Genomic DNA, 27,055 nt, shown 5'->3' on the forward strand with positions numbered 1-27,055 from the left:
TCTCAACCCCATTCTCCCTGTATACTCAGTGAACTGGCCTCCACAGCCTTCTGTAGCAGTGAATTCCATTGATTCACTACTCTCTGGCTGAAGAAGTTTCTCCTTATCTCCATTCTAAAAAGTCTTCCTTTTACTCTGAGGGCTGAGATGAAGAGAAACTTCTTGATCCAGAGAGTCGTGAGCCTGTGGAATATTACTGCCACAGAAAGTTGAAGCCAAAGCCTTGTGCTTTCTAGCTCTTATGGTTAAAGAGATATGTTGGGATTGGTGGGGTTAGGGTTTTGAGCTTGATGATCAACCGTGATCATATTGAATGGCCGAGCCGGCTTGAGAGTGAAATGACTACTCCTGCTCCCACCTTTTAAGTTTCTATATTTGTTTCGACAAGGAGTTACTGGACTTTAAGTCTGCTTTTCTCTTCACCAGTATTGCCAGACCTGCTGAGTTTCCCCTCACTCTTTGTTTTTCCTGATTGCTAAATGATGCTGCTTGACAACATTGTTGATGACGCCTTCCGTCGTTTTACTGATGATCGAGAGTAGACCCACAGAGCAGTAAACGGATGGGTTGAATTTTTTGTCGCTCATTCTGTCCAGGATAGAATTTGTGAGACCAATGCTTTTGGTGTTTGTATAATGCGGGTCAATGCAAAATCTGATGATGTAATACATCTTTGGGAGCTCCTTCCTCACACTGTCGAAATCTCCTGACTTAAGGTGGGCTTCTTACTGCATTGACAAAATATTTCTCATTGGTGCCCTGTTTTACACGAGGACTTAAACTAACGTTCTGATCGTTTTGATACTACAAGGAGGCATTAAAGTTCCCACCACACTCCAGGATTTGCTTTAGATACAAATTGTTTATCTATCACTTATCTCCCGCACACCTAAAGGGATTTTATTTCCCCATGTATTCACGTGATTCAAAATATACCGGTTTTCTCTGTTACAAAAAATGAGCCAGATGCGCACTGTTGAATCTCCAGTGGCAGGCAACTTGAAGTGATTGCCATTGGCCATGGTCTAGTCTAACAAAACAGCAATTACCATATCGAAAACCAACAACACAGTATATTACAAAGGTATCTTTGCAAATACAAATCCTGCTGAGCAATGAGGGGAAAAAAAAACTCATCACAGTGGATGCCTATAACTTAGACCTTTTTTTTAACTGAATGTTTTAATAAAGTAAATATTGAAAAATTTTTTTTAGGTTTCCTCTTCCTCCATGTATGTCATGATTGTTTTTAAAATAATTTGTCTGGTTATCACATGGCATATGTTTTTGCATGTACTCTTGAGTCCCATAGAGATGTCAGCTAAAACAAAACACCTTTTGTATACATGTGCAATTTGTCAACAGGAAAGGTTTTAGATCCAAAATCCTTGGTGGATGAGGAAAAATGAAATGGAGTATTTTAGGATCAGCACATAAAAGGGAAGTTATATGAGCAGGACCCTGAGAAGGGAGCCTGGTAGATTTCCAGCCGATGAACTTAAATGGACAGAGAATTGTTCTCCTTGTCCATTACTATATTGTGTATTCCTAACTTTAGGTTTGCTTGTAGTAGTTTCATTTTTTCAATATTTACATTTTTTTGGGTAATTCATTTTTAAAATTTATTAGTTGTAAGTTGTGCTCGATAGGTTTTTTCACTGACTTTTTTTTGACAAAAGAGAAGCTCTTTGTGTTCTTCTGTATTTGAATTGCTTTCTGTTGACTTGTATTCAGTTTTAAATTATCTTCAAATAACATCACAGCACTACCAACAAATGCTTCTGATAGTGCATTCAAATGTAGTCAGCCAGAATTTCAGGATTGCGTGGGTGTTGGGTATTTAACAAAAAAACTGTTTGCCACAAAGTGGTGGGTATATGCATCCCACATCTGAGTCTCAGTCAACCAGGGAGGAAAGGGGAATGGGAGATGAAAGGGATAAATCCTGATGAAGGGCTTTTGCCCAAAATGTCGATTTTCCTGCTCCTCAGATGCCGTCTGACCTGCTGTACTTTTCTAGAGCCACTTTAATCTAGACTCTAATCTCCAGCATGTGCAGTACCCACCTCTGCCTAGGAAAGGGGAATGTGTCAAGAGCTCCTCACGCTGCAATTAAAATATTGCTGGTATCCCAAAAAGTATGAATTTCAGAACTTCTGGATTTCTGTATTTGGGAGCCTGTTTAAATATTTTTGGTTCTTTTGATTTACAGATTTATAAGTTCTGAAAAAGATAATAGATATCCTCTGTGTACTGAAGTGGCTTGAATTGAATTGAATTGAATTTATTGTCATGTGTACTGAGGCACAGGGAAAAGCTTTGTCTTGCGAGCGGTACAGACAGATCAGAGTTAAGTAGCATAAATAAGTAAATAATAGGTAAACAGTGGCAAAAACAAAAACACAAGTACAGGCAAATAGAGTTTGATCCATTCAGTGTTCTAATAGCAGTAGGGTAGAAACTGTTATGAAAGCAGTTGGTGCGTGTGTTCAGGCTTCTGTACCTTCTCCCCGATGGTAGAGGTTGTAGAAAAACATTGCCAGGGTGGGATGGATCTTTGAGAATGCTGGCGGCCTTTCCTTGACAGCGGGCCTGGTAGATGGATTCTATAGATGGGAGGTTGGCCTTTGTGATTGTCCAGGCCGAGTTCACCGCTCTCTGTAACCGTCTCCAATCTTGAATGGTACAGTTGCCATACCAGGTAGTGATACATCCAGACAGAATGCTCTCGTTGGTGCACCCATAAAAGTTGGCAAGGGTATTCACCGTCATGCCAAATTTCCTCAGCTGCCTGAGGAAGAAGAGACGTTGTTGGGCCTTTGTAACCAGTGTGTCCACATGAAGAGTCCAAGAAAGCTTGTTGTGGATGACCACTCCCAGGAGCTTGACACTCTCCACTTGTTCCACCTTTTGTGCTGTTAATGTGTAAGGGGGCATGAGTAACATCCTGCTGAAAGTCAATAATGTGTTCCTTGGTTTTGCCAGCATTGAGAGCTAGGTTGTTCTCAGTGCACCATTTTTCCAGGTCTTCCACCTCCCATCTGTAGTCTGTTTCGTCACCATCTGAGATTCCACAGACTATGGTGGTGTCATCGGTGAACTTGTAAATAGCATTAGTCTGGTATTTGGCAACACAGTCATGGGTATACAGTGAGTACAGTAGGGGACTGAGTACACACCCCTGTGGGGGAGGGGGGGGGGGGCTCCAGTGTTGAGGGTTAGTGATGATGAAATATTGTCCCCAATCTTAACTGATTGTGGCCTGTGGGTCAGGAAACTGAGGATCCAGTTGCAGAGAATGGGGTTTCGTGTAGTCATGAGATAAGTGTTGAAGGCTGAACTATAGTCAATGAATAGGATTCTTATGTAGCTGTTCTTGGTGTCAAGATGTTCTAGGGAGGAGTGAAGGGCAAATAATATGGCATCTGACATGGATCTGTTGGTCCAATAGGCAAACTGGAGTGGGTCAAGAGTAGTGGGGAGGCTGGAGTTCATTAATGCCATGACCAGCCTTTCAAAGCACTTCAGGGCCACTGGGTGGTAGTGATTTGAGACATGCTGCATGAACCTTTTTATGCACAGGGATGATGTTGGCCCTCTTGAAACAGGCAGGGACAGTGGCCTGCTGCAGGGAGAGGTTGAAGATATCCGAGAAGACCTCTGCCAGTTGATCTGCACATGCTCTGAGTGCACGGCCTGGTACTCCGTCTGGTCTCATCACTTTCCTTGGATTCACACAAAGGAAAACTGATCTGACCTCTGATGCAATGACTGTTCGAATAGGTTCGTCAGGACTTGTCGGAATAGATGTAACCGCTTCGCTGAAATTTGCTCAAACTGAGTGTAAAAGGCACTGAGATGATCTGGGAGGGATGTGTCATCGTCTGCTGTCTCTCTTTTTAGAACCTGTCATGGCATTTAGTCTTTGCCATAGTCGCCAGGTCTCTGTCTGGGTCTCTAGTTTTGGATCGGTATTAGTCCTTGACGGTCTTAATGGCTCTGAGAAGGTCACTCTTGGATTCCTTATATTTGAGTGTGTCTCCTGATCTGAAGGCCTCACGTGGTTTTTAGCAAGTTCTGTATGTTCTGATTCATACCGAGGGTCAAGATAACTCAACTCAATTCACTTTGCCACAGCATGAAAAAGTTCACTTCCACAATCCTTTCTGCTGATACATCACTTATTTGTGCAGAAGGTCTTTTGAATTGCTTGTGCTTTTTTGCTTGTGCATTTTGTTTTTGGTCGAATTTGAGTTTTTCAGTGGCTGCAGATGTGTGGTTTGTGAGGTCTGTTTGTAAAGTGGACGATGACTGTTGAGAGAGAGTGGGGGCTGAAGGGGTTGGAGGGTTAAGCAGTGAGGGTGAGAGATGCTTTATTCGTGACTGAAGACTGACTGATGTTTTGGGGCACAGAGATCAATCCTTGAATCTGGATGATTTGACATTGGCTTGGCTGTGTCTCTACTGTTGCAGCAAACTTAACTCCAGACTGTCCCACCCTTCAAGAAAGGAATAAAATGCAACTCCTTGTCATTTCCAATGCCCAGGTCATTAGTAGGCAATGGGAAACAGACCTGTTCATGACAGCTGAAGACCCTATCGTACCTCAATCATAAACTATTGGCTTACCCAATACGCCAGTGCAAAAGAAAGGCTGAAGTATTTTCATTCATTTTCTGTCCAAAGTATCAAGTGCATGATCTGTCTTGGCCTCACCCTGAGGTCTGAAAATGTGTTGCTGGAAAAGCACAGCAGGTCAGGCAGCATCCAAGGAGCAGGAGAATCGACGTTTCGGGCATGAGCCCTTCTTCAACCCTTCCTGGAGGGGGGCTGTAGTAACTCACCACAGCTCCTCCAATAACACCTTTCAACCCACAACCTTCGCCACCTGTAAGGACAAGGGCAGCAGATGAATGGTACACCCCCTCAACCCATACATTATCTTGACTTGGAAATATATTGCCGTTCCTTCAGTGTTACTGGGTCAAAATGATAGCACAACTTTTTGGAAGGGAATTCTATGGAGTGCAGAGCTTTAAGAGGGTCAGCTGACCACCACATTCTCCAGGGAAATTTGAGATAGGCAATAAATGCTGACCTCACATTGGGGCGGTATGGTGGCTCAGTGTTAGCACTGCTGCCTCATAGCACCAGGGACCCGGGTTCGATTCCCACTTCTTCTGTCGGTGTGGAGTTTGCACATTCTCCCCTTGTCTGCGTGGGTTTCCTCCCACATGTTAGTGAATTGGTGATACTAAATCGCCCACAGTGTTAGGTGCATTAGTCAGGGGTAAATATTGGGGAATGGGTCTGGGTGGGATACTCTTCAGAGGGTTGGTGTGGACTTGTTGGGCTGAAGGGCCTGTTTCCATACTGTGGGTAATCTAATCTCATCAGAGGCACATCCCATGAATAAATAAAATAAATTGCGCCTTAGAACTAAATGGACCATCATATGGTGGTCAGGAATTTTGCAAGAACTGAGTTGTTCTGCCAAGTGTATTAGTAAGGCCCCCAGGCAGAATCCCAACTGCTTTGAGAGGTATGGCCAGAGTTGAAAGTTGGTGAAAATACAGCAAAATTGGGAAAATCCGAATTTGGTGTCTCCCTAATGAGTGGCAACAACCTTACTTCTGCTCGTTGGATGCTGCCTGAACTGCTGTGCTCTTCCAGCACCACTAATCCAGTATTTGTATTTCATTGTTAACTAATCTCGACTCATTTCTCTGGAGCTCCCAATTGTTGCCTCCTTCCCTGAGATACAGGACAGCACCGAGTCACGGTGTGAAGATCAGAATGGGTAACTGGTGGCTGCAGCTTGCCACTTGCTACTTTGGGCCTTCAGACAATTGCCTTCACCACAATTACCCCATTTACTCAGTGGATACCATTCTTTTCTACCCTTCATCCATGTAAGTGAGCATTTCCCACCCAGAATCCACAGAAAGATTATCATGAATGCTGTCCGACCACCTCCCATCCACTTGAGCCTTCCAGCAAGTTTCTTTTGAAAATCGGGGACATTTCTGACTTTCATGATTTCTCCCAGGTCACCTTCAATGCATGGATACCCAATGCGCATTTAATGCACACAGGATGCATCGTAACCTACTTTCTAGCACTCACTGCAGTCATACTTGGAGGATACCTGCCTCCGCGGTAAGCATTGCTTTTTTTAGTACATAGAGAGAGGTGGCAGATTGCCGTGGTTTGGAGTGCTGGGTGGACAGATTGCTGGATGGCACTGAGCTAGGTCAATGTTACAAGTACAGCATGTGTCAGTAGTTTATGTGGAAACTGACATTTACACATGAAGTACATACATACAAAGTCCTGAACAGGGCCAAGGACTACTGCCACAGTAAGTCAAGGGATTACAGGTACATCAGTGAGGGTGCTGTAAAGACACCAGTATAGGAGATGGCCCTGCATTGAGATAAATGGAAGGATTGAGTATGATGGAAGTGGATGGCAGAGTTGTCAGTGGTAGAGCAGGAGGGATGGTAAGATGACCCCAGTGACTGAGTATTATTAATTGTGGGAGAATGAGGTGTATGAGTCTAGTTGAGGGAACCTGTTACACAGAATAATGCATGTTGTAGTATGTGAACCGTATGGTGTGCAACAACCGAGGTAGAGTGAGTCGTGGCCTTGTGAATGAGAGGTAGCAGAGAGAAGATGGTGAGACTTACCTTTGTGTTGTGAAGAAGAGGTGAGAAAAGATTACAGGAACGTGGTGGATTACCGACTATGAATCGCATTCAAAAAAACACTTGGCTGAAAAATGGGAAATTTCAGCCCTCTATCACAGCACTGGGATTCTTGGAAAAGATTCCAGGATCTTCTTTTTTCTACATTCATTCATGGGTTGAGGGCATCGTTGGCTAGGCTGAGCATTAATTGTCTATCCCTATTTGCCCAGAGGGCAGTTAAGAGTCAACTACATTGCTGTGGGTCTGGAGTCACATGTAGGCCAGACCAGGTAAGGTTGGCAGTTTCCTTCCCTAAAGGACATTGGGTTCATTAATGTGTTTTTCTGACAATTGGCAATGGATTCATGGTCATCAATAGACTCTTAATTCCAGATTTTGTTTTATTGAAGTCAAATTCCACCAACTACCATGGCAGGATTTGAACCTGCATTCCCAGAACATTATCTGGGCCTCTGGATTAACAGTCTAGTGATAATACTACTCAGCCGGTGCCCTCCCCTGATAGGAATCTCGGGTCCTAATTCAGTTTTGAAAATAGGAAGAGGTCCCATATTCTAGGAAAACTAGAAAGTGCCATTCTGGAAAATGTTGCATTCTTAAAATTCAACAATAATCCATGAAACCAAAATAAGCTTTTTTTTTGTTTCCTTTTTTAACTAATTAGTCTTCTAGGGTAGTATGCTGTACATTGACAAAACAAAGTCTTCAAATCAAGCAGGCTGAGAGAGTGGGAAAAAATTGGACATGAACAATAACTGTGTGTTTTGGAGGCTGGTGGAAGAGGGAAGCAGATTAGGGTTTGAGCCTGTGGGGACAATTTAGAGGGCAGAATAAAAGTGAAGGAACAGAGAACAAGGGTAGAGGAGGTGTCCAAAAAATTGGCAGCCACCAATGGTCAAGTGAAACAGCAAAATGTTTGAAGAAGCATTTAGACTGGCAAATCAGGAAGCAATGCAGGGGTGTCGTGGAAGCAATCAGTACGATATCAGACGAATCCGAGCCCGACCAAGAGTGATAAACATTTTGCGAACTAATTCTGAAAGGGTTGAGATTTCATTGGAAATGACACTTTTTACTAGAAGCATTATCTGCTGCCTTAGTGCTACTTTCATGAGGACATCCGCTGTCATCCACGGTAGCCCATCTGTAACCACTCTGTTACAATCCAACGTCCAACTTAGATTGAACCTTCTTTCTGAAGTCCTCCACTTGCCTTGTAAAAATATTTTTGTCGATTTTTACCTCTGATCAAATAGCTTTTCTACAACCTCTACCATCGGGGAGAAGGTACAGAAGCCTGAACACACCCACCAGTTTTTACCCTATTGTTGTTCGGGTACTGAATGGATGCACCATCACTTAACATTCGCCTGTACCTGTGTTTTTGTTTTTTGCCGCTGTTTACCTAATATTTACTCTCTGTTACTTAACTCTGTGAACTGTCTGTGTTGCTCGCAAAGCTTTTCACTGTGCCATGGTACATGTGACAATAAATTCAGTTCAATTCAATACTGTAATTTTCCTTTCTGATTCACTTTTGAGATTTTTTTTACGCTTCCAGTTAAGACAACAGACAAAAAGAAATAAACATTTTAGGAAAGTGTGTTGAAGACAATACTAAAAAAAAGTTGTGGAAGTTTAAATGTGAAAGAACTATATGCCAATGTATATAGTTAAAATTCAATGTTGTGAAGAATTAGAGTGGACAACTTTGTGCTCCATTTTATACTTTGACATTGAATGAAGCTGGAGGGAGAATTTCTTCTGCTTGGGCAAAATGACATTTTCCTTGCTTCATTCTCAATTTGTCATTCTTCACTGTGCTCACAGAATACCAGAGTTTCTGACTCTGTCCAATTCCTTGCAAATGAGCATTTCTGGCTATTGTTTACATCACAAAAATTGCAGGAGGGGGTTGCTGAAGATGTGAAAGTGCTCGCTTTGATGTGAAAGAAATACTGATAAAGTTGTGTGAGGTGAACATTATGGAAATAATGGATGGCTATGAAGGCATTGAATTATTTTCCAATACTGAAACGAAATATGATGAGCTGTACCTAGACTCTTCTAGCTTGTTCTTATGAGCTGTTTGCCAACCCCAGCCTTCTATAAGTTCCATTGTTCATTTTCTTATTAACACGCAGCCTCTTTTCCCCTTACTATCATGATTGCTTTTCTGGATGTAGGTTTGCTCGCTAAACTGGAAGGTTCATTTCCAGATGTTTCGTCACCCTACTAGATAACATCTGCAGTGGGCTTCAGGTAAAGCACTGCTGAAATTTCCTGCTTTCTACTTATACGTTTGGGTTTCTTTGGGTCAGTGATGTCATTTCCTGTGGTGATGTCGTTTTCTGTGATGAAGTCACTTCCGGTTCTTTTTCTCAGGGGATGGCAGATGGGTCTAACTCAATGTGTTTGTTGATAGAGTTCCGGTTGGAATGCCATACTTCTAGGAGTTCTTGTGCATGTCTCTGTTTGGCTTGTCCTAGGATGGATGTGTTGTTCCAGTTGAAGTGGTGTCCTTCCCCATCTGTATGTGAGGATACCAGTGAGAGAGTCATGTTGTTTTGTGACTAGTTGGCATTCATGTATCCTGCATTTTCACACAGTGCTTTGCCTGAGGCCCACTAAAGATGTTACCAGTAGGGTGACGAAACATCTGAAAATGAATCTTCCAGCTCAGTGAGCAAACCTACATTCAGAACCTCCACCTGAGCTACAAATCTTCTCAAAACTCGCTGACTGCTTTGCTCCTAGATATCCAGCTGTGATGGGTCATTCCCAGTACCAAATTAGTAGCTGTTAAGACCATTGAGCATAAACAGACTTGGAAGAGGAAAATGCAAATCCAGAAATTTCAATTACTAAGAAAATGATGCATACTAGATTTTCTTGTCAAGTATTTTGAGTGAGTTTTATCAAAAAATCATGATTTTACTATCAGAAATTAGGTACAAAACTATGGATGTGAATGTTTAGTGGAAAATGTTGGTAAAGAAAGGCCAGAAATTGTAGATGGCAAATTCATGTTAATAAAGAAATTATGATATTTGGCTTCAACAGTGGAAGACAGCTGTCATAACAATTCAGCTTATTTTATACACAGTCAGATTTATTGCTCACGTTGCACTTCTACCTCAGATAAATTTGGCACAGCAGCTATGGGCTGGCCAGACAAATAAATTGACATTGACCTGACATCGATGTTTGTTAAGGTCAGCAGTGAACATTATCCATATCTGGTATTGCACTTTTCAGAAACGTGATAACCTTAAGAAGTTTTAGCTCAATTGGGGATATTTTGTCCTCCCATGGACTCCACCCATCTGAAATTTTGTGGTTGTTAAATACCCCATTGAGGAGTCAAGATGAAGACTGAGCTCTTCTCAATCAATCTGAACAACTTGAAAAGCAAAAGCAAGAAGGGAAATCAGCATGATAAATTTCCATTTTTACTACTTGGACATTAAACTGGAATCACAGATTGAATGTTCATTACAGAAACTGTCAGCTTTTAAATTTTACTTCAATAATTCCTATTAGGAATAGTTGATCCATAATGCCAATTTAATGCCTTTACATAGTGAATGAGATCTACGTGACCCTTGTTTCAATGACTACAGTCAGGGGTTTTTCTAGAAGGTATAAAGTTTTTAATTCGGTGGATGTCCAAACAGGTTTGTGGATTCAGGTTGATCTTTTAAAATATCCCAATGAGATGCAGAAAATAATCAAGAAAGCTCACTGAATGGGAGCCTTTATATCTAAGGGACTTGAGTACAGCAAATTGCAGTTTAACAAAACCCCAATTAGACCCCACTTGGAGTACACAGGGAGGATACATTGTCCTTTAAAGAAGTACAACTTAGGTTCAGAAGAATGATATCTGAATTCCAGAGGTTCTGCAAAGAGATTATGCAAATTAGGCCTATTTTCAATAGAATTAGGAAGGTGGAAGGGATGGTATAATCAAAGTGTTCAAGATATTGACAGGAAAAGACCGGGTCAATTAAAGATAAAGTACCTTCTGTGTCTTTGGGCGTGTGTTGCCTTTTTGAGACCAGGTCAGGTGACCTGGAGGTGGAGCGAGGGGAGGCCGTCTAAGACTGACTGGAGCTGAGAGGATGCACAACAAAGGACTCCCTGTTCTATTTAGGGTTCCAGTGAACCATAAACACATCATCAACTTGCAACGAGACTGGGAATCAGCCCTCAAGCTGTGTTTTTTGTCAGAAGGGAGAATGTCACCTGGATTTTGAAAATTACACAGAATTGAGGAGACCAGACCAAGGGAGTTGGTCGAGAGGGCTCTCAGGCTGTGCTTGACTCCAGGGAAGAATAGTTTAAGCTGGACAGTGGGCCAAGTGAGGCAGCAGTCATGAGGCGATTCCAGCTGCAGCCGATGGCTGAAGAGGAGTGGACTCACCTGGGGGCTCCCGAATTCAGTGCGGAGAGCAGTTGTGAGTGGACTCTGGCTGCATTCGGCGCCAGGAAAGAATAGTAGGTGAACACAGTAAGGCTGCTGCTAACATGGAGAGCATTCACTGAGAGACTCAGGCCTTGAATGGCTGCTGGATGTCAGAGGTGGGTAAACAAAATGGCGTGCCAGTTTGGAGGGATGGCACCATTTAACGAAGGGACAGAAAATTGGATTCTGTTGACAGAATGCATTAATTCATACTTAAAGATGAACAAAGTGGAAAAAGACATAATGATGCTGGTTATCTTGAATAACTTTGGGAACAAGACTTTTATGATTCTGAAACATCTGGTGCAACCAGAGAAACCTATGCAGAGCTACTCGAAGTATTGAGTTATTTTGCACCATTGATGATAGTGGAACATCTCCATTTTGATAAGAAGGTACAGCACGAAGGAGAGCCATCACATAACTTCCAGCCACCTTCAAGAGGTCAGTGGAACACTGAACTCCCAAGAAGCCTTCCGGGACTGTTTTGTTTTGGGGCCTCCAAAACAAAGCCGTTGAATTCAAGCTGCTAACCAGGAGAGATCTGGATTTCAGGCAGCTTTCGAAATAGAGCTGACCACCAGTGAAGCAGCACGATTGACGGCTGGGGTGCAGAAGTTGCCAAAACTCAGCAGAGTGCAGCACTAACCATAGAATGTTGTCGTTGTGGCAAAAGAAACGCAGTGCTGCCAGTGTACACAGTCAGCCATGTTGCTCAGATTTGCCAGGTACATCACACGCAAGCGAAAGGCTATCTAAAGGAGACGTAGAGGATAAGGTCACAAGTGTCAGCCAGGGACTAGACTAGGGGTCAGTTGGGTCTGCAGGACAAGCAGAAGGCCCAAAGTCATCAGAGTTTCAGTTAAATATTCTGTCCGTATAAGTTGAAACTAATTTCTGGGTTCTTCCCAAATTAGACGAGAAGGGAGTAGAGATGGAAGTGGATATAGGTGTGGCGGTGTCTCTGATTCCCAATTCAACAAATAGGGAAACGTGAAAAGCAGTGCCATTGAAGCCTGCCAGGATTACACTATGGACATACACTGAGCAAGTGGTCATGAAGTCACCATTACCAGAAGCTATTTACAGGTAAAAGTGCAGCTAAGGGATCAACGTGCCAAAAGGTGACTACGGTGCATTATTAGGCCTTGTATTAAAGTTAAATTGGGGTGTGTGGTTAATCGACTGGTGGACTGTAAAATGAGTTTGCAGGAGACTTTGGACAGGTATAAAGGTGTCTTCAAGAGAACCTGAGGGGAAATGAAAGGAGTAGAAATTTAACCTTGATTGAAGTAGAAGGCTTGTCCACGGAGTCTGAAGAGGAGGCAGCATTGGAACAACTAACAGACTTGGGAGCATTGGAACCAGTAATGCCCAGTGAGTGGACCAACTTAATCATCCCAGTCTTAAAGATAGATGGCGTTGTGAGGATTTGTGATGACTTTAAGGACATAGTTAACCCAGTCCCGTGTGTGGATCAAGACCAATTTTCATTCACTGGACCTTTTTCAGTGCACTGGCTGGGAGAAGCAAACTCTTAAAGATTGTGTCGCTGATGGGAGTTGCAATGGAAACACAACCCCCCTTCTGATTATAGTGATGCACAGGGTATTGTGCCTCTACAAGTGACCTTCCTTTTGGCATCACATCAGCACAGGCTGTATTCCAGAGGACCCAGTACCACATTTTAAGTAGTTTTCCAGGTGTCCAATGTTGTCTGGATATTTTGGTTATTGGATCCTCTGAAGAGGAGAATTTGAAAAATCTAGTGGAAACCCTAAAAGGATTGCAGGAGCATAGCCCACAGAAGAGAAGAATGTAAGCTTTTAAAATACTCCACAGAGTACCTGGGCCATCTACTTGATGGTGAAGGACTACATAAGGCACCCAGAAAGATGGAGGCCGACACGAAGGACCCAAGACCAGCAAATCTGTCAGCTGAGGTTGTTCTTGGGATGTTATTAACTATGTAAGATCGTGTCTGATCTGGCAACCGTGCTAAAACTCCTGCATTGGCTGCTGGGAAATTTGCACCCACAGAAATGGACCCAGGACTGTGAGGAGACTTACCAAGTGATGAAGCTTGCCCTGAAAAGGTCAGGGGTGTTGAATCATTTCAACCTGAGGTTCCCGTTGCCGTTGGTGTTCGATGGAGTTGGTGCTGCATTGAGGTCACTAACAAAGACAGAGGACAAGTACACCCCAGTGGAAAAAGAAGTATTGGGCATCGTGACCAGTATTTAAAAAGGTTGTATGAAATCAAACAGCAACAGCTGGAGAAGCATGGCAATGCAGACACGTTAAGGTTACCACTTCAAAGTTTGGGAGAAGATTTGTAGCTCGGGTGCTCGTTGTTGTGGTTCTGTTCACCGAGCTGGGAAATTGTGTTGCAGACGTTTGGTCCCCTGTCTAGGTGACATCCTCAGTGCTTGGGAGCCTCCTGTGAAGGGCTTCTGTGATCTTTCCTCCGGCATTTATAGTGATTTGTATCTGCCGCTTCCGGTTGTCAGTTCCAGCTGTCCGTTGCAGTGATCCGTATATTGTGTCCAGGTCGATGTGCTTATTGATTGAATCTGTGGATGAGTGCCATGCCTCTAGGAATTCCCTGGCTGTTCTCTGTTTGGCTTGTCCTATAATAGTAGTGTTGTCCCAGTCGAATTCATGTTGCTTGTCATCTGCGTGTGTGGCTACTAAGGGTAGCTGGTCGTGTCGTTTTGTGGCTAGTTGGTGTTCATGGATACGGAACGTTAGCTGTCTTTCTGTTTGTCCTACGTAGTGTTTTGTACAGTCCTTGCATGGGATTTTGTACACTACATTGGTTTTGCTCATGTTGGGTATCGGGTTCTTCGTTCTGGTGAGTTGTCTGAGAGTGGCTGTTGGTTTGTGTGCTGTTATGAGTCCTAGTGGTCACAGTAGTCTGGCTATCAGTTCGGAAATGCTCTTGATGTATGGTTCCAAACTGACAGCCAGAAGGAAGGAAGGTGATGGTCTAGTACAGAATCTTAAGCTGAAATCCCAATCCAGTCTGGAAATCTCTTCAACCTCTTAAGAACTGTCATATCCTCCTTTTTTAAAGGTTGAAGCATTGTTTCCCTGCTTTTACAGTCAACACCTTTTTATTTGTGATAGGTATTCACTTCATTGCTGACTCTTGTAAAAATATTTGTGATAAATAATTGACTTATATTTATTATCTTTTCTCTTTCAAGGAATAGATCAATGATGACACCAGAGACATGGTCATTACTTTTATTGCTTAACAATATCTTGCTGAACGCTGAGGGCTGGCCGACTAAAGAAGGAAATGGTCCAAAACATTATCCACCGTTGGTGCGTTTACGACATAAGGTATTTGTTGCATTCTGTTTTAATTATTGCTATTTCAATGTATTTTTTCTGTGCCAAGGTTTGCATTTTTTTAGTTCTGAAAGAACTTAGAATGTCCTGAGTTGACAATATTCTTTCTTGTATTAGGTAAAATATTATTCTGAACTGTTCAGTTCAGAAGCTTGCACCGTTGTACAAGAAGGTATTGCATTGGCATCATTCCTATATATCCTCAAGTGGTATTAATTCATTAAAATATGTATTTTATCCTTCAGTGTGAAAGAGAGGCCATTGTGCTGCACAAAACACCATTTACTAGTTTATTTTTCAATATAATATGATAACTAATAACACTCTTTTTTTTTTCATTTTTATCTCAGGGAATGTATTGGGGCCAGAAATGGGAAATCAAATTGCATTGCTACTCGGCTCATTGTGATATTACAAATAAGCTATTTATCACATGAAACCTGCTGTCTTCATGATTTGTCATGCAATGTACAATGACATTGTAACCACCTTAGGTTATTAAAAATGTATTTAACATGCACATGTGGCATGCATTTGGGAAAGACTGATGTACAAATTCTTGCAAACTATAAAAGCATGGAAACCAGACGGTATGCAACAAAATACTTAGAGAAGAAACCAGTATGGCCCAAAGTCCATTAAAAAGCTGAGCCAAATTCTTAGTAAAATGCATAATCCGTGACGTCTGGTGGTCACAGTTGCAGCATGAAAAGATCACACCAAATGATGCTGTCATTTTCTCCCAAAAAACATTAAAATCAAATACAAGTTGAATACACAAAATGAATTGTTTCATCAACCTGCTGAGTTCTGAGAGTGCAGTCTTGGTTCAATGGGTCACTTGCTTGAAAGTGTGTTAAAACTAGTTTCTGATTTGTTATCTGAATCCAAGAGTAATTGCAAAATAAGATTAAATCCCGGGAGCAAACCCAAAATAAAATATTGCAGATGTTGGTTATTAAAAATAAGCACATCACGCAGCGTCTATGGGAGAAAGTTATTTTGTCATGTAGCTGGTTGCTTGGAAATGACAAAACTGATTTGAATTGGGCCAATCAGTTTAAATTATCCCTCCAAAAAATGCCAAATTCCAATCCTGTTTTATTGACAAACTTAAAAGCTAATGACACAATCTGATGCTTTGGGGTATAAGACTGGGGAAAATTGAACAGCTGGGTGGAGGACTACCAAGCCAATGACCTCTGCACACTGCCCAGAAAATGGCTTTCTTAATAGCTTCGATCACTAACCTAGGAAGCAGACTTCCCAAGAAGAGGAAGACAAGAATTCTGAGAAAACTGATAGCTGCCTGGTTTAGAGATAAAAAAGTGTTGTTTGGTAAATCTTATTTGGGAGTTTTATCGGACTAATATTATAGAAGGGAAGGTAAAAGATGGATTGGAGGAAGGAGTTGTAAATAGTTGTTAGTTACTTCTTAATGTGTAACAGGGAATTATTAAAGTTGTTAATTTTTATTTTAACTAGTTCTTGGCTTATCAAATTTTCACAGATTACTGCATGGGATAAATCTTTTCTGTGTTGCTGGTTTTAAATTAAGCAGGAGAGTTTACCCCATGTTGGAACAGCAGGAGATTAGATTAGATTCCCTACAGTGTGGAAACAGGCCCTTTGGCCCAACAAGCCCACAGAAACCCTCTGAACAGTAACCCACCCCTCTCTGACTAATGTCCCTAACAACTATGGACAATTTAGCATAGCCAATTCACCTAACCTGCACATCTTTGGAAGTTGGGGGGAAACCGGAGGAAACCCCCACAGACACGGGGAAAATGTACAAACTCCACACAGACAGTCACCCAAGGCTGGAATTGAACCTGCGACCCTGGCACTGTGAGGCAGTAGCACTAACCACTGAGCCATCATGCTGCCCTGGGTTGAAAATCGAAGTGATAGGTCAGCATAGGCAGATAGAAAAGCTGCTACCTCTCAGTTGCAGATAAAATCCAGGTCATCGAGTGTGAGGTACTCTTGGCGTTGTTGTTGTTATCTGCATCGGTGTGGCCTATTCCCTGAACCTGTGCCACTGCACTCACTCAAGCCATCTTCCACTTCAACTGGAAGTCAAAAATGAAGTGGGTCCGAAGGAGCGCCAGGTATAAAACTCCAGAAGGAGTGTACCCAACACAACCTCCATCCTGATGGCCACCTTTTGTGTATGAATGCATCAAACTGTGCATAGACCCATGGTAGACAAACACCAAGTGTAACTACATACCTGTCCCCAGTGTTCACTCATACTATTTGTACTTACCTGGTGACACTTTTAATTACTTGGAATTATTTTGCCATTATGTATATTCTGTGCTTGTGGTTTTTCCTTCCACTTCATTTGATGAAGCAGCAGCACTCCGAAAACTTGAGATTTCAAATAAGCCTGTTGAACTAAAACCAGATGTTGTGTGACTTCTGACTTTGGAAATTTCAATGCTAGGGTTTAAAGTGAAAGGGGAAAGGTATGTCAAGGAGATGTCCAAGGCACTACCAGGGAAGATGGATAACAATGTTTAAGAAGAATTTAGACAGGCACCTGATCAGCCAGGCAATAGCATGGTACGGATGGTGCAGGCAGATGGTCATAGTTGAAAATGGCATCGTAGTCAGCACAGACATGGTGAGCTGAAAGGCCCGTTTTCTAGGTTGTACTGTTCTATATTCTACCCCACAATATTTATACCTGTTGATGTTGAGAAGGGGCAGAGTTAAGTTGATAATTCATGTTTTGTTTGCCTGTGGTTGGAACGAAGTTAAGACCGAAAACCTGGTCAGTGTTTTCCATTAACTTGAGGTCATCAGACCGGGAAATGGAGGACTTTGAGGAATTGAAATAAACCTTAAACCTTTGTGATGTCTTTTGGAAGTAGTCAGATTTGAGTGTCAGCATACTTTCTCAGGTGTGTCTTGACATATGGCATACACTTCAGATGGCAGTTGCATATACCTTTTTGATACTGTTGCATAATATGATGGCATTATCATACAAAGGTACCTCATCACCGGCATTCACTTTATTTGTGTAATGGAGTCAGGATAGTCAGCTGGTTAAGCAGAGACCCCTGACCATGTACGTGTGACTTGGGATACCATGGTCTTATAAGTAGTTAATGCTGCAAGTAAAGTTCAAACTATCCAACACAACTGATCTTGATTATCGGTTATTAGTATAACCTTTGCAAACCAATATACAGTAAATCACAAACTGCACCAAGGTACTTAACAGGTGTAGGGAGTGCTGCATGACTGGAGAAATTGAGGTTTTGGTTAAGAAAAAGACGGAAGCCTATGCCAGGTATAGATAGGATAGATCGAGTGAATCCTTAAAAGCCTACAAAGGCAATAGGAGTACGCTTAAGAGGGAAATCCGGAAAGCAGAAAGGTGACATGAGATAGCTTTGGCAAATAGGATTAAGGAGAATCTAATGGGATTCTATAAATACATTAAGGAAAAAGGGTAACTCGAGAGAGAATAGGACCCCTTAAAGATCAGCAAGGCAGCCTATGTGTGGAACCACAGGAGATGGGGGAGATACTACATGAGTATTTTACATCAGTGTTTACTGTGGAGAGGATATAGTATGTGGGGGAAAAAGAGAGTGGCATCTTGAAAAATGACCATATTAGAGAAGGAGGTGATGCTGGATGTCTTAAAACTCAAGTGGATAAATCCCCAGGACCTGATCAATGTATCCCAGAACTTTGTGGGAAGCTTGGGAAGTGATTGCTGGGCCCCTTGCTGAGATATTTGTGTCATCGTTAGTCACAGGTGAGGTGCCGGAAGACTGGAGGTTGGCAAACGTGGTGCCACTGTTTAAGAAAGATGGTAAGAAAAATCTAGGGAACTGTAGACCAGTGAGCCTGATGTCAGTGGTGGGCAACAAGTTTGGAGGGAATCCTGAGGGATAGGATGTACATGTATTTGGAAAGGCAAGGGCTGATTAGAGATAGTCAACATGGCTTTGTGCAAAGGAATCATGTCTCACAAACTTGATTGAGTTTTTTGAAGAAGTAGCAAAGAGGATGGATGAGGGCAGAGCAGTAGATGTGATATATCTGGACTTCAGTAAGGTGTTCGACAAAGTTTCCCATGGGAGACTGGTTAGCAAAGTTAGATGTCATGGAATACAAGGAGAACTAGCCATTTGGATACAGAACTGGCTCAAAGGTAGAAGCTGCCAGAGGAATTAGTGGAGGCTGGTACAATTGCAACATTTAAAAGGCATCTGGATGAGCATATGAATAGGAAGGGTTTGGAGGGATATGGGCCAAGTGCTGGCAAATGGGGCTTGATTAGGTTGGGATATCTGGTCGGCTTGGACGAGTTAAACTGAAGGGTCTGTTTCCGTGCTGTACATCTTTGTGACTCTATAGTGAAACACCGATAATGTACCACCACTCAAATGAGTGGCAGTATGGAAAATCAGTTGTGAAGCTAACTTACTTAATCAAATTCAATGATTGCTGTCAGTTAATCCTTTAACTTGAATTCTTTGTAAAAGTATAAGTTCACAACTTGCAGATAAGTACACAAAGAAATGTAATTCAAGGTTGAAAATGTTCTGAAGTGTTGAACTCTTCTCTCCCTTGCGCTCCCACTGTAGTATTGGTCTCCCACCACGCATTCAACATACCTAAGAAACACATTTCGCCCACAGAAGAAACAAGCCAATTCAATTCAAGTAGCCTGTGAATATCACAAAACAAACAAGAAAATGAGAAGTTTGAGAACAAAGTCATACTCCACATGTTCATCAGATAATCAAATCCTCCCACTTCAGATCACAAGGCACCCGATTACCTCGTGATCTCATGCCCTGAGCCCTTTTTCTTCCTGCCTTGATCCCAAATCTCCTACCCTTGTCCCCATGACTACAGAAAGATCTCCAACCAGGATCCTGAATTTGCATTGTGTCGATTCTCTCATGGACATAACCTTTGAATCTACTTACTGTTGTTATTTGCAGTATTGGCCTGAATTCTTTGTCCTCCCTCTGAACATTGTTGATGGGGTCCTCCAGAAATAGTGAAGTCTAAGGTTCAATATCAAGAGGGCCTTGCATTTCATCTCATTGGCACTTAGCCAATATGTCATGACTTCGAGACAGCTAATTACATACAGAAGATTAGATTGAGTAAAGTTCAATTAACAGTAACTTCACATCTGTTGGACTAACTGTATAAATCTATTTGACAGGATCAGAATGTGAAATGAATAGTGTGGCATGATTCTCATATTTGTTGGGCAGGCTGAATATCTATTGGTGAACTGTCTGAAGGTTTCATTGTACAAAAAAAAAATCCTGTTTCATGGGATGTGCCAGTGTTTGTTGCTCATCTGTAGTTGCCTTTGAACCGAGTGGCTTGGTCAGCTATTTCAAAAAGGAGTTAAGAGTCAGCCACATTACTGTGGGTCTTGAGTCAGAGCGGTCTCTAGCACAGAAAATGGCCCTGTGCAGGTCTGCACCAGTTAAAAACAAACACCTCACTGTTGTAATTCCATTTTCCAGCACATGGCCCTTAGCCTTGTATGCACTGGCACTGCAAGTGCACAACCGCATACATCTTAAATGTTGCAGAGGTTTCTGCCTTTATCATCCTGTCAAGCAGTGAGTTCCAGATTCCACACGCTTGATGAAAATGGTTTTCCTGATATTCTGTCTAAACATTCTGCCCCTTTTTAAAATCTGTGCCCTCTCTGACTTTGATTCCTTCACCAAAGGGAAAAAATCTGTTCATGTTGCTCAGATCTACTCCTTCCCCCCCCCCAATCATTCAATCTCTCTTCATAACAAAAACTCTCCAGCCACAAACAACCCCAGGTCCTTTCAATATATAATTTCAGTCACATCACATTGTAAACTTTTGCTATAAATTCTGTGTCTTATGATCTTAAAGTTCGCAACCACCTGATGAAGGAGCGGTCGTCTGAAAGCTAGTGCTTCCAAATAAACCTGTTGGACTATAACCTGGTGTCGTGCGATTTTTAACTTTGTCATCCATATCTTATCTGTCATGGTGTGGAGGTGCCAGTGTTGGATTGAGGTGGACAATTTCCTTTCCTGAAGGACATCAGTCATCGAGATAATATTTTCCTTTTAACAATTAGTGATCGCTTCACAGTTGCCATTACGCAGATTAGTTTTCAGATTCTGGTAACTGAATTTAAATTCCTCTGGTGGGATATTGAGACTGTGAACCTATATCCCCAGAACAATAGTCCTTCCGGATGTCTGGAATCTGGAGCAGTTCTGTTGCAGCTGTGCTTTATCTCCCACATAATGCACACTTTGTTCTTAAATACCCAACTTCATCACTCTCCATGGTCACCGTCTGAGACTCCATAATTATTTTCACCACCTTGCCATCCTATTTGACCCTGAAGTGATCTTTCACACACCAACTCCATTTTAAAAAAAAGCCTAATTGCATCGCCTGTCATACAATCTTTTGCAGAAACATTCAAGTCTATGGCGCCTCTGGGTTTGATGATTCTAACTGTCTCCCAGCCAGCTAAATGAATTCTTCCACAAATTTAAACTTATTGAAAACTTGTTACCCAGAAATGTCTCTTTCATCCATCCAACCATATTTAAACTCTGCTTTGCCTTGGTTTTGGACATATGATCCTTTATTTTAAAATCCTTTCTTGGTTTTGGTCATTGCTATTTCTATAATGTCCTCTGGCCCTAAAACATTCTGAGAGGCTTGTACTCTTACTATTTTTACCTCCTGCACGCAACTTGTTTTAGTTTCTCCACTTTGGTGGCCACGTTTTTAGTTTCTCGACCCTAAGCTCTGGAACCTTCCCCCACCCCACCAAACAATGGAAGCTCCTTTCAGTCTTTGAGATGTAGGGACTATATACCTAGTGTCAAGCTGGCACCGAAATTCATGTACCACATTTCTCATTTGTGTGATAGTCAAGAGAATCCAGAGATCGAGACAGTCAGAATGGCCATTTAGCCTAAAGTCACCAGAAGCAGCCTTTTGCACTTGACACACTCAGGCCTGGACTGGTTGAGACCATGCTGCAAATGAAGAGAGTGAATGATAAAAACAAAACCTCTCAGATATAGGCTGACCCCCTCAATGAAGTCCAGCCTGAAGGAGAGTGGGCCCAGCATGGACCTCAATCGAGCCCTTATTCGCTTGTCCAGGGTGAGCACCAGACCTGGCCTCAGAAATGGAGGCTGCTTCACAAACAAGGGTGACATCAGGCAGCTAGGCCAAGCACCAAAACATGGCGCCTGCCAATCAGTGATTTTGCCTTTGATTGGTCCTGGTGCTGGCAGTGGCAAAGTGATAGTGGAAGGGCATCACAGTGATGTTAATGAGATGGGCCAGCACGACTCTGATGTTGGTTGGTCCAGCGCAGGTGGCAGTACAGCAGTGACAGAGAAGCATCTACCCAGCAGTGACAGACAGTTCAATGTTGGTTGGGTCTCTAGTGTAGCAAACAACAAAACAGTCGAGGAGGAATGGCAGTGCAGGTGTGGTTGATGATGATTAGCTGGCTCCAGACCGATGATCTCTGATCTCTGTTTAAGCTGCAGTTTTCTCTCCTTCTTCTTAAATTATTCAAAATGGCGCCAAATCATGGTGACAAAAGAGAGCTGTTATGACATGGGGTAAACCCTTCTGCTAATTTCAACCGAACACACAGAAAAGCTCACTTCGCCTTGTAATCTGTTAAAGTACAAGTGACAGAGAGGTCCCTAAATGCCATTATCTAAGGGAAAAATTAACAATTTATTCTTCACCTCCAAAAAAAACATTAAACAACAACTATCTACACTGTAAGCCCCCTTTTGTCTTAATGATTTATTTACCTGCCACTCTATAAAAATATACTGATCCAATTAAATTTACAAAAAAAAAGGTTTCAAAACCAGCCAGCTGTGGATTCTTCTCTGTATCTTCCTGGGTCTTTTCTTTAGTCTTCTGCTGCACAGACCTTTCATATGAAAAAGGTACCTTTTTAGAGAGCGAATCTGTGGGCAGTTTGTATGGTGGTAGGTGCTATTGGCCTGTCTGGCTAGATGTTCAAAATGCCTAATTTCTATACCCCAAGACACTGGATCATGTTTACTGTTGTCAAAAGAGTAAAATTCAAATTCGATTGGGTTTTAGTATCTTGGGGCATAACTTAAACTAGCAGACAGTGAGGACTGCAGATGCTGGAGATCAGAGTCAAGAGTGTGGTGCTTGAAAAGTCCAGCAGGTTAGGCAACATCCAAGGAGCAGGAGAATTGATGTTTCGGACATAAGCCGTCCATCAGGAATGAGGCTTTTGGGGCAGTGGGGGATGGGGGGAGCTGAAAGATAGATGGGAGGTGGTGTGGCTGGGGAAAAGGTAGCTGGGAATGAGAGGCAGAGGAAGGTGGGGGTGGAAGTGATAGCTCAGAGAGGAGGCTGGAGCGGATAGGTAGGAAAGATGATGGACAGGTCAAGAAGGTGGCGCCAAGTTGGAGGCTTGGGACTAGGATAAGGTAGGGGAGGAGAAGTGAGGTAACTGGTGAAATCTTCATTGATCCCTTGTGGTGGTAGGATCCCAAGGTGGAAGATGAGGCGCTCTTCCTCTAGGCATTGGGTGATTATGGTTTGGCGATGGAGGAGGCCCAGGACCTGCTTGTCCTCGGTGGAATGGGAGGGGGAGTTGGTGTTCAGCCACAGGGGGTTGGGATTGGTTGGTGCAGGTGTCCCAGAGATATTCTCTGAAACAATCCACAAGGTGGCGTCCTGCCTCCCCAATGTAGAAGAGACCACAGCAGGTGTAACGGACACAGCAGATGATGTGTGTGGGAGTACAGGGAAATTTCTGTTGGATGTGGAAGGATCCTTTTGAGGCATTGGATGGAGGTGAGGGAGGCGGTGTGGGCACAGATTTTGTACTACTTGCAGTGGCAGGGGAAGATGCCGGGTGTGTTGGGGGTGGGCTGGTGGGGAGGCGTGGATCTGACGAGGGAGTCTCGAAGGGAATGGTCTCTCCAGAAGGCTGATAGGGGTGGAAAGGGAAATATATCCCTAGTGGTGGGGTCTGTTTGGAGGTGGCAGAAGTGGGGGAGGATGATGCCATGTATGCAGAGGTTGGTGGGGTGAAGTTGAGGACCAAGGGTCTTCTGTCCCTCTTTCGATTGGAGGGTTTGGATTGAAGGGTGGAGTTAAGGAAAGTGGAGGAGATGCACTGGAGGGCACCGTTGACCACGTGGGAGGGGAAATTGCAGTCTTTGAAGGAGGAGATCGTCTGGGACTTTGAGGTGGAATTGGTCATCTTGAGTGCAGATGCGATGGAGGCAGAGGAATTGGGAGTAAGGTATGGTATTTTTACAGGAGGCAGGGTGGGAGTAGATGTAGTCCAGGTAGATGTTTGTGTTTGGTCGGTTGCCAGAGATGGAGATGGAGAGGTCCAGGAAGGGGACGAAGATGTCCGGGATGGTCCAGATAAATCTGAGGTCAGGGTGGAAGGTTTTTGTGAAGTTGATGAACTGTTCAACCTCGTGGGAGCACGATGTAACTCAGACACATTCAGTGATGTAGCAAAGGAAAAGGTGAGGGATAGTGCTGGTGTAGCTGTGGAAGATAAACTGTTCCATGTACCCAACAAAGAGGCAGGCATAGCTGGGGTCCTTGTAGGTGCCCAGGGCTACCCTTTTGGTTTGGAGGAAGTGGATGGATTGGAAGGAGAAGTTATTGAGGGTGAGGACCAGTTCAGTCAGGTGGATGAGGGCATTGGTGGAAGGGTACTGATTGGGGCAGTGTGAGAGGAAGAAACGGAGGGCTTGGAGACCTTCATCATGGCGGATTGATGTGTACAGGGACTGGATGTCCATGGTGAAGATGTGGCATTGGGGTGGGCGGGGAAACTAAAGTTGTGGAGGAAGTGAAGGGTGTGGGTGGTGTCACGATGGTAGGTGGGGACTTCTTAGACTAAGGGAGGGCAGGACAATGTCAAGGTATGCAGCGATTAGTTCAGTGGGACAGGAGTAAGTTGAGACAATGGGTCAACTGGGGCAGTCAGGCTTGTGGATCTTGGTTAAGAGGTAGAACCAGGTGCTGCAGGATTCTCATTCTCTGAGGTTGGAGGCAGTGGATGGGAGATCTCCCAGAGATGATGAGGTTGTGGATGGTCTGGGAGATGATAGTTTGGTGACTGGGAAGTGGGTTGGTGGTCGAGGGGGCAGTGGGAGGTGGTATCTTTGAGTTGGCGCCTGGCTTCAGTGGTATGGATGTTGGTGGACCAAGCTACCACTGTGCCCTCCGTCACCATCAAACCCACAGACAAGGTTGGGGTTGGAACAGAGGGAGTGGAGGGCTGAGTGTTGCAAGGGTGAGAGGCTGGAGTTGGGGAGGTGTGTGGGCAGTTTGAGGCAGTTGGAAATGAGATCAAGGGTGGGCAATGGACCAGCCTGGGTGCCCAGAAGGATGAGGTGTATTGGAGACGGGAGAATGAGACCATGTCATGCTCCTGACAGAAAAATTGTTGGAGAAGGTATTGCTGGTAGAAGAATCAATTGAGAAGGCACAGAACATTCTAGAAGACATGTAACCTGACTGTAATTTCGAGAGACTAAATTCTACTTTATTTTTTAATATAAGTGGCACTTGTATTTATTGGAATCTTGTACCATTAGAATCCTGCTTTATTCAGGAATAGTTAGTAGTCAGAAGGGATTTATTCTGTTTGTTAATAGTTTAGTTAATTAGTTCAGTGTTAGGGTTAGATAAATAAATTGTTATTTGTTTATTTTAAAGTGAGTGTCAGGGAATTATTTTATTTAATTGCTGAAGAGCAAGTTACACCCTTTTCCACACACCTGTCACAAATTATAGGGCAAGGTGCTCCATTTCGGGTATTTTGGTTTTCATTCTCAGAGGGGTGTTAATTCCCACATTATAATAGTAGAGATTCTAACAATTTTATAGGTGATGATGACAAAACAGGATCATAAGGAAGATTTTCCAGATACAGAACAGTGTGGTGAGGTCACATGTGGTGCGACATGAACTCAAGATCATTGTTGAAGCCATCTTCAAGGGTACGGAACTTGACTATCCGTTTTCTGCTCAGCGATTCTGCATTGTTGTGTATCTCGAAGACCACCTTGGAGGTTGCGTATCCAAAGATCAGAGGCTGAATGTCCTTGACCACTGAAATGTGCCTTGACTAGGAGAGAACATTCCTGTCTGGCAAAGTCTAGTCATCCATTGTTGTATCGTATGCATGGTTTTGCCAGGATTCCATATCTTGGGGCATATGAAATAGTCAACATTGACAACATGAGTATCTGCCGTGTATGTACTGGGTGGTATTCCCACTTGTGATGGTAGTCTCCATTTCAATGATCTGATGTGTCTTGCAGAGGTTGCTACGTCAAGGTTGTCAGGCATTGTGGTCGATTTTCTCCTGAAGGCTGAGTGGTTTGCTGTGAGCAATGGTCTGTTTAAAGTTTGGCTGTTGTTTGAAAGTGAGAAATGGAGGCATAGGAATGATCTTGGTAAGGTGCCGGTCATCATCGATGAGCTGTTGAAGGCTGCGAAGCACATGGTGTGGTCTCTTCGCTCTGGACTTACGACTTTGGTTAGACCCTCGGCATGGAACTCTTTCACCCACCATGTTATTCCAATCATTTGGTTTGTCCCCAGTACCACCACCTTTTTAATTTTTTGTAATTATCTCTGTCTCATTTAATCGGATTATGCATCATCTATTCACTTGTTATTCAGCTGTTGACACTTTCCTCACACCGTCTAACACTTCGGATCACCTGCAGGGACTCATTATTTAGCACTGCACTCACACCATTTGTATGGTTATTTGACCTCTCTGCCCTAAAATTCTGTGTTCTGTGTGTTTCTCTCTCACTTCACCTGATGAAGGGGCTATGCTTTAAAAGCTTGCGATTTTAAATTAAACCCATTGGATGATAACCTGGTGTCGTGTGACCTCTGACTTTGTCCACCCCAGTCCAATAGTGGCACCTCAACATCACTGCATTCATTGGCTAGATGTCGTCATGAAGGGTGGTCATACGCAACAGACATGTAAGCAATAGTGAAAGTGCATTTTTGTAAGTGGCAGAATCCACGGGAGGAGGAAAATATTAGGGGCGTGGTGGCTGGGTAAGTGACACGGTATAATATCACTTTTATATAAGTTGAAGGATAAGTACGTTACTTAATGATTCTTTTTTTCAGTTGAGCAGGTGCTCCACTGAAATGTCCCAGTGGATTCGAATCTGGATTCTGACCAATAAATAGAAAATAATCTATGAGGCTTACTGAGAGCGTCATCATCTCCTGAGATATAACTAGATTATAAATAAATAGCCACAGAGGGTGCTTAGCAATGGTCGTTGTAAGCAAATGATTCAGTGAAATGAGGTCCCTGGGATTTGGAGATCTGATTAAGATACAGGCTGCTTGTCAGCTTCTTTCGTCAGCTGCACTGATCAGCTCAGATGGGGCTATGTGCTGCAGTGTTTCTCTCCCAGAGGAGCAATGA

At 43.0% G+C, this 27,055-nt stretch overlaps 1 protein-coding gene across 4 annotated transcripts in view; it reads left to right on the top strand.

The window, feature by feature from the left end:
- The window catches only part of fstl5 (follistatin-like 5), a 505,241-nt gene that overhangs the window by 14,577 nt on the left and 463,609 nt on the right, over positions 1–27,055 (top strand). For 3 of the 4 annotated variants that reach the window (XM_072573289.1, XM_072573184.1, XM_072573249.1), the window contains exon 2: positions 14,391–14,529. In XM_072573289.1, coding sequence (XP_072429390.1) covers positions 14,401–14,529 — 129 coding nt within the window. In that variant the 5' untranslated portion in view covers positions 14,391–14,400. Of the gene's footprint in view, positions 1–8,899; positions 8,976–14,390; positions 14,530–27,055 lie in introns of all 4 variants that reach the window. The other variant, XM_072573241.1, reaches the window with a different exon arrangement.

The sequence above is a fragment of the Chiloscyllium punctatum genome, chromosome 1 (assembly GCF_047496795.1).
Source record: "Chiloscyllium punctatum isolate Juve2018m chromosome 1, sChiPun1.3, whole genome shotgun sequence".
Classification (NCBI taxonomy): Eukaryota; Metazoa; Chordata; class Chondrichthyes; order Orectolobiformes; family Hemiscylliidae; genus Chiloscyllium; species Chiloscyllium punctatum.